The sequence below is a fragment of the Trichechus manatus genome, unplaced genomic scaffold (assembly GCF_000243295.1).
Source record: "Trichechus manatus latirostris isolate Lorelei unplaced genomic scaffold, TriManLat1.0 scaffold00305, whole genome shotgun sequence".
Lineage (NCBI taxonomy): Eukaryota > Metazoa > Chordata > Mammalia > Sirenia > Trichechidae > Trichechus > Trichechus manatus.
Window position 1 is genome coordinate 50,761 of NW_004444241.1, and position 8,006 is coordinate 58,766.

General features: G+C 40.2%; 1 protein-coding gene across 1 annotated transcript in view; it reads left to right on the top strand.

Annotated features, from left to right (window-relative positions):
• Positions 1 to 3,590: 3,590 nt before the first annotated feature.
• The window catches only part of NGDN (neuroguidin), an 11,706-nt gene continuing 7,290 nt past the window's right edge, over positions 3,591 to 8,006 (top strand). Inside the window, exons 1-3 of the mRNA XM_004390492.3 lie at positions 3,591 to 3,896; positions 4,419 to 4,478; positions 5,103 to 5,174. Of these exons, the coding sequence (XP_004390549.1) occupies positions 3,885 to 3,896; positions 4,419 to 4,478; positions 5,103 to 5,174 (144 nt within the window). The 5' untranslated portion in view covers positions 3,591 to 3,884. The remainder of the gene's footprint in view (positions 3,897 to 4,418; positions 4,479 to 5,102; positions 5,175 to 8,006) is intronic.

The following is an 8,006-nucleotide window of genomic DNA, read 5'->3' on the forward strand; positions in this document are numbered from 1 at the left end:
AAAAAAAAAAAAAAACAAGGTTGAGAAGTTAGAGGGTTGATACGTTGTGGGGTTGTTAACCAATGTCATAAAACAACATGTGTACTTCTGTTTCATGAGAAACTATTTGTTCTGTAAGCGTTCACCTGAAGTACAATAAAAATATAAATAAGTTAAAAAAGAAAACTTGTGCTTCAAATAATACCATCAAGCAAGTGAAAAGACAACCTACAGAATGGGAGAAAACATTTGCAAATCATATATCTGATAAAGGACTTGTATTCAGAATATATAAAGAACACTTACAACTAAGTAATAAAAAAACAAATAATCAAATTAAGAAATGGGCAAAATTAACATCACTAGTCATTAAGAAAATACAAATCAAATTCACAACCAGATACCACCTCCTACTCATAAGAATGGCTAAAATCAAGAAGACAGATTATAACAAGTGTTGGCAAGGATGTGGAAAACTCGTTCATTGCTGGTGGGAATGTAAAATGGTGGCACTGCTGTGGAAAACAGTCTGGCAGTTCCTCAAATGGTTAAACATAGTTACCATATGACCCAGTAACTCCACTTCCAGGTATATATATATACATACCCAAAAGAAATGAAAACATATATCCACACAAAAACTTGTGTATGAATGTTCATAGCAGCATTATTAGTAATAGCCCAAAAGTGAAAACAATCCAAAAGTCCGTCGATTGATGAATGGATAAATAAAATGTGGTACAGTGGTATCTGTGGGAGCTGAAACTCTACAGGAGTGCCTTGTTTTTCCGGGTCTTGCAAGTTTTCCGCCTTTGACAGGGTACAGTATTACCACTTTTCTATCGCTCTTTATTAGTGGACAGTATTCAAGTTTTCCATCTCTGACAGGTTTCTGTCTTACACAGGTTCTGGCTTTTGCAGGTTTTACTATATATCCATACAGTGAAATATTATTCAATAATAAAAAGGAATAAAGTACTGATATATGCTACAACATGGATGTACCTTGAAAACATTTGCTAAGTGAAAGCAGCCAGTCACAATAGATAACATATTGTTTTATTCAATATCTATGAAATGTACAGAACAGGCAAATCTATAAGGATACAAAGTAGACTAGAGGTCATCTAGGGCTTGATGGGGAATGGGGAGGGTGGAAGAAAAGAGAATGACTGCTAATGGTATGGGGTTCATTTTGGGGGTGATAAAAATGTTCTAAAATTGATTTTGGTGATATTTGCACAACTCTATGAATATACTAAAAAACCATTGAATTGTATCCTTTAAATGGCTGAATTGCATGGTATACGTATTAAATCTCAATAAAGCTGTTAAAAATTTTGTTCAGTATATACGAGGGTAAGTTGCTACAAAATCATAGAAACCTTTATTAAACAAAAATATCAAAATGTGAAGCTATTGTTTCTCGACATATCCTCCATTTAGGTTTATACACTTCTAAAGCCCGTGAATCCATTTCTCTAATCCTTCCCCGAAGAATTCTGCACTCTTCAGTTTATACCACGTCAGATTTGGCGTCCTTGAGAGACTCAAATCATGTTCCTTTTAAATGTTCTTTGAGTTTTGGGAATAAAAGGAAGCCTGAAGGGGCAAGATTAGGTCTGTAGGGTGGATAGGGTAAGGTTTCCCAATGAAATTCTTATAGCACATTCTACCCTTGAAGAATGAGCAGGTGCATTGGTGTGATGGAAAAAAACTCCTCGGTGCAATTTTCCTGGCCTTTTTCTCATCAATGTAGTTTTCAATTTTCTTAAAACTTCTTCAAAATAAGTCCCCTTGATCGTCCTGTATCCTTTGAGAAAATCCACCAAGATTACGCCTTTGGAATCCCAAAAAACAGTCGTCATAACCTTCTGAGTGGTCTTCCCTCTCTTGGCTCATCTTTGAGGTCTTCCTGACCTTCCTTAAAACACTTGATCCATCTAAAAATTGTTGTTTTATGTGGGGCACCATTCCCATAAACTTGTTGCAAAGCTTCAATGATTTGAGAAGATGTCCACTTAAGTTTTGTTAAAAATTTGGTACTAGCCCTGACCTCAAAATTGTTTTTTTTCATGGCACAAAAAAGCATCCTTTCTTATGAAGGCACCCCAACCCGACTTAAGTGTATTACTGAGAGAACTTGTCTGCACAGAGACATGTTTAAACACGTTTTGTCTGGAATAATCCCGTCCATGTATGAACTGGAACTCTAGTAGCAATACTTTTTGACTTACCCTCGTACATGCAAATGCTATGAATGATTGCCAGTTTATGGAACTGCTGAAACAGAAGACAATAAATTTCATGACTTGTATTCTTTGCCAATGTTTGTTGGTTGAGCTGTGGAAGAGTTTTTACAAAAATTTACTGTATTGTTAACTCTACTGTAAAGATTTACTGTACTGTAATGTTACTGTACTGTTAACCGTAAAGCTTCAAAATTTTCTTCTAACAAAAGGAATGGTTGACAAAACAAAGCAGTGTAATTTGTTTCACTTACCAGATCACAATGTATATGAACAAACAAAATTTGAAGTTCAAGTAAGTTCCAAGGAAAGGAAAAGCTTATTTGTGAACCCGCCAGACAGGTATGGGATTTTGCGGTGAAACTGAAGCTTATTCTTAGTACAAATCCTGATACATGGTACAAATATATATACATATATATTAAGTAGGCTGTCATGGCACCCCGAGCTTTTAAGCTGGGCCCGAAGCAACAAATGTCAAAAGCATGGAGGCTGAATATCCTCCTGCTTTCTTCTTCCTGAGTACAGCAAAAGATCGAGAACCCAGCATTTTCTCATACTGGCTGCTGAGATCCTGGGCTATTCTTTCCTTTCTCCAGAAAATGGTTCCAAGTCAGTAGATCAGATTTCTATTCCCAGGTCGGCCATCGTGGGACAACATCAAGAACATATTTGCCCTTTCAGTGTTTATTTCTTAAGGCAGATGAAGGGAATAATTAAGACCAGTCCACCTTACTTCATGGGGCTGTGAGCTGACATATTTGAAAGTACTGACCGGAGTTGAGGTGTGCCGTAGTGAAATACACAGCGCCTGTTTTTCAACCAAGTTCTGCTGCGGACCTGCGGACTTGTCACTGGCAAGTCACTAAGTCTTAACTGGTTTTTTCATTTGTAAAACTTTTATGTTCCTAAACTGGTAGGAATGTTGGGGGGTGGGGTATACCTAGGAGCCTCCCCTTTGCGAACAATGAGGGCGAGTGTCCTCGCGGTCAGTTTCTAAACCCTAGTTCAGGATTCTCTGGCCCAGCTATCTTATTTACACATGAAGAAGGCGCAGGGAGCCGAGTGACTTCTCCATGGTCACAGAGGAGTAGTGATCTGATCCAAGGACCATGGGGATCGTGATGATTCTCACGCAGCCCGCGTTGGAGAAGCAGCCAGCAATGGCGGCTCCGCAATACCGTGTCCACTAAGGGAAGCCGAAGCCCGACATCTACCTGCTAGTGCAGGCAATGCAAGGAAGGAGTGGTGGCGGAGGGTGGCGCTGGAATATTCTGGGTACTGCGACACCCGGGAGCGAATACGTTCTCAGTTCGCTCACCTAACTCCTTTTCCATTGGGCCATTCCAACTGTCAATCAATTATTTGTCAGTTTTTACTGGTTTATCTTCAATCATTCTACGCAATTGACTAATTACATACTTCTGTCCAAGCGAAGCTTTACGTCATTAGGTCTCCTCTGAGTCTGACGTGTTTAGTGAGTCCTTTATCCCATTGGTTGGATCCGGCCCTTCGTCGCGTTCAGGCTGTTCGGGGAGGAAGTGAGAGAGCGCCTATTCCTATTGGCTTAGGTTTGCAAACTGTGGTTGTCTATCAAGTCTTTCAAGAGAGTGTCACTCAGGAAGTACGGCACCGGAAAGGGTGGGTTTTGTAAAGATGGCGGCGCCGGTGAGTGTTGTGTGGTTTCCTCGTGCGGCTGTTGTGGAGATTCCCTTTCACCTCAGCGGCTCGAGACATCTCAGAGCAGACTGTTGGCGTGAGGGAAGGGTGGTGATGAAAGTAGCTTCAGGAAGGCGGCCTCCCTGCACCCCCCCCCCAAAAAAAACCCGTTGTCGTCGGTTTGATTCAGAGTAGAACTGTCCCATAGAGTTTCCAAGGAGCGCCTTGGATTTGAACTTCTCACCTTTTGGTTAGCAGCTGTAGCACTTAACCACTACGCCACCAGGGTTTTCCTCCCTATCCCAGTGGGGCAAAAACAGCAGTAGGAAGACTCGGGGCTGGAGTTCCCGCGCCCCTCCTGTAACCTAAGGGGCAGGCGCGCTGTGATGCGAGGCTGCGTGTGCACCAGAGGGGAGAGGCTCGAAGTCTGGGGTGTCTGAGGGTGTTTTCTGTCGTGGACGTCCCATTTTCTCATAATCCTGGGGAGAAAATCGCTTTTCTTTATCCCCCCGTCCCCTCGCCCTTCTGTAGGAGGTTCTAGAGTCAGACCTGCCAGGTGCCGTGACACTTTTGAAAAACCTCCAGGAGCAGGTGAGTAATGTCACTTCTTAGGGATAGATTAGTCACAAATTGTCTTTGTGGGCCCCATCCCCAAACTTTGGCGATTTGAGGGAAGATATTTGAATGCTAGCAAATACCATAAGTAATATGATTTAATGAAAAATTTTCAGGCCAGATTTCAAAATAATTGATTTCTCTATCCAAAGGAACACAACATTCCAAAAGGACCTTTCAATCATATGAGTCAGTTTCCTTGTTTTTGTAGCTAAGGAACAGATGCTGGAAGAGGTGACATGATTTGCCTTTTGGGTGCCTAAGTAGTATACATTTATGTAGTTCTCATGCATCGTAAGTTCAACCAGTACAGATGAATTTACATTTCCCCCATGACCATGGTCCCAGTCCCCAGTCCCTCCCCAGAGTTTGATAAAGATGATCTGTTCTTTATTTTTAAGATTTTTTTCTGTAAGGTAGAAACTTTTTTTTACCCTTTGAAGAATGATCAGAAACCATTTCTCCTGTAGCACCCCATAACTGAGAAGAAGATAATACTGTAGTGTTTCAGATATTTTTAAGGTGGCAGTGTGTAACTTCTACTCTTTAGCTTCTGACATGATGTTTTCTAGTCAGCTGTTTTATTTGGGCTAATTTCAGGTGATGGCTGTAACTGCACAAGTGCAAGCTCTGACAAAAAAAATTCAAGCTGGAGCCTTTCCTACAGAGAAGGTAAGACATACTTGAAGTGTAAGCATCTCTTGATGTTTTCACTGGCTGATTTTCACTGGCTAGTCTAGTGGGGAAGGCAGATAGAAGCAATAGCAGTCATGTTACAGAGTCATAGCACTTGCTGTGAGAACCGAGGGGAGAGATTAACTGCCAGAGGAGCAGAGTGAGTCAGGGAAGGCCTCTCAGAGGAGGTAACAGGATTTTGAAGAATAAATAGGAATCACAGGGACAGAAAGGAACAACATGTGCAAAGGCACAAAAGCCTGAAAGCATTGTGATATTCTGGAAAGGAGTTTAAGTCATTTAATGTGGTTGGATGTACATTCTGGATTCATGGGGTGGTAGGAAATGGCTGGAAAAGTCGTCGCTTTCTGAAGAGCCTTGTAGGCCAGCTGAGGAGTTACTACAGTGTTTCATCTAATCCGAGATGCTATTGTGTGTTAATTTGTTGTACCATGGTGTCTTATGTGTTGGTATGGTGCTGGAAGTTATGCCACCATTTCAAATACCAGCAGAGTCACCCAGGGTGGACAGGTTTCAGTGGAGCTTCCAGATGAAGACAGACTAGGAAGAAAGGCCTGACTGTCTCTTTTCAAAAATTAGCCAGTGAAAAACCCTATGGATCACAATAGAATGTTGTTTGATATAGTGCTAGAAAAAGAAGCCCCTAGGTTAGAAGGCACTAACAATAGCTGCCAATAGGGGACTCACACATAACAATGATCCTGAAGATGGCACAGGACTGGGTAGCGTTTGTTCTGTTGTACATAAGGTCACCATGAGTCAGAGCCATCTTGCCTTCAACTAACAAGAAGATGCTATTAATTGAGGATGTATCACTTTTTTATGTACCAAGTAAAAATGGTGTTTCTTAATCTGTGATATGATACCATTGATTGAAAGGTACGTTCTGATTTCAGAGATGTTAGAATATGAAAATGATGTGCATTTTAGAATTGAAATATGGTAGATCTAAAGTTAAGATTTTGTAGAATCTCAGGAATCGTTAGGTGTGGGGCATTATGGAAGGAGAGCTGTGGACCCCTCATTCCTGCTTAAATTGGAGAAACTTTGGTGTTATCTGTTTTATATGTTGAACTTTTGTCCGAAAGTATTATTTAAACAGAGCATTCCATAGCTCAACAACAGCTTGAAAATCGTTGTAGTAGGTTAATAAGAATCATTGAAGGATTTTTAAGCAGGGGAGTTACAGCAGATTTATACTTTAGAAAGATAATGAGCTACATTTTTAATGTATTCTTGCTTTCTCTCAGCATTCACTTTTGTTCTTATTGTCTGTTTTTTTCCCCCCTTGATATTTTTATCTTTGCTTTTACTTCTTTGTTTTTCTCTCGTATTCTTGAAACCCAGTTTGAACTTGACTTGCTCAAACATGTGAGGACAGCCTTCTTCACAAATTCTTAGCTGCCTTTGTCCTGGGTACGCGCTTGGATCCACTTCAGTGCCTTTGTTAGATGGGCTGCCAGCATGCACTTTATATCACTATATACTTGTTTATTCATTGACGAGTATTCATTGAACAGATATTTACTAACTTATCTTTCATGACCGAAGACCTTTTCCAGGCGCTTTGTTGTTGTTTGCTGTCAAGTTAATTCCGACTTGGGGCAACCCCATGTGTGCAGAGTACGGTTTTCAAGGCTGTGACCTTTCAGAAGCAGATCTCCAGGCCTATCTTCTGAGGCACCTATGGGTGTGTTCAGACCACCAGCCTTTTGGTTAGTAGTCAAGTGCTTAACTGTTTGCACCACCCAGGGACTCCTAGGTGCTTTACAGGCTACAGAGTGCTTTCATTTTATATTATTTGACCCTCATAATTATTCTTTGAGGCAGGAAGGAAGTACTGCACATATTTTACAGATGAGAAGACTGAAGACACAAAGTTAAGCGACTTACCCAATGTTTGAATACCAAATGCCTAATTCAAAACTTAAACCCAAGCTATCTGACTTTAAATCCTTTGCTCATTCTCCTGTACCACACTAGTGCTGGTCTCAAGAGCTTAGAATATTGGTTTAAAGATATCTAGAGCTTAGGTGTTGGGGTCAGACTGAGTCTGAATCCCAGCCCTACACCTGTTGACTGTATAATCTTGGGCAAAGTATTTAACCTGTCTGAAATAGGTCTTCCCAAGGCTGTGGACTTTGTCAGTAAATCAGCACCCACACATGACTTTTTTTAAAAAAAACAAACTTGTGTAACCTTTGCTTGATTTTTCTGTCTGTAAGTGTAATACTTTTCAAAAATTTAGAAGCACATAAAAGCACAAAGAAGAAAATTAAAAATCAGCTTTAATCACCACTCCAAGATAATGACTGGATACATTTATTGGAGAGATTTTTATTATAAAAGTAATATATGCTAGAACTAAAAACGTTTATTTATTTATTTTTTTACAATATAAGCACCCCGCTTCTTCCTATTCCTCATCTCACTCCTCAGAGGTAGCAGTTGTTAATTGTGTGCCATCTTCCAGACATTTTTTTTATGCGTATAAAAGTGTGTGCATCATAGCAAAAGCAGTGCTCAGAGGTCAGTTGATAGCGATAAACGCACACATCCAAAAAGAAGAAAAGGCCATAATCAAAACATTAACCCTACAACTGGAGCAAGTAGAAAGAGAACAGGAAAAGAAACCCTCAGGGGCCAGAAGAAAGGAAATAGTAAGAATTAGAGTAGAATTAAGTGAAATAGAGACTAGAAAAACAACTGAAACAGTTAACAAGACCAAAAGCTGGTTCTTTGAAAAGATCAACAAAATAGATAAACCATTGGCCAAACTGACAAAAGAAAAACAGGAGAGGAAGCAGA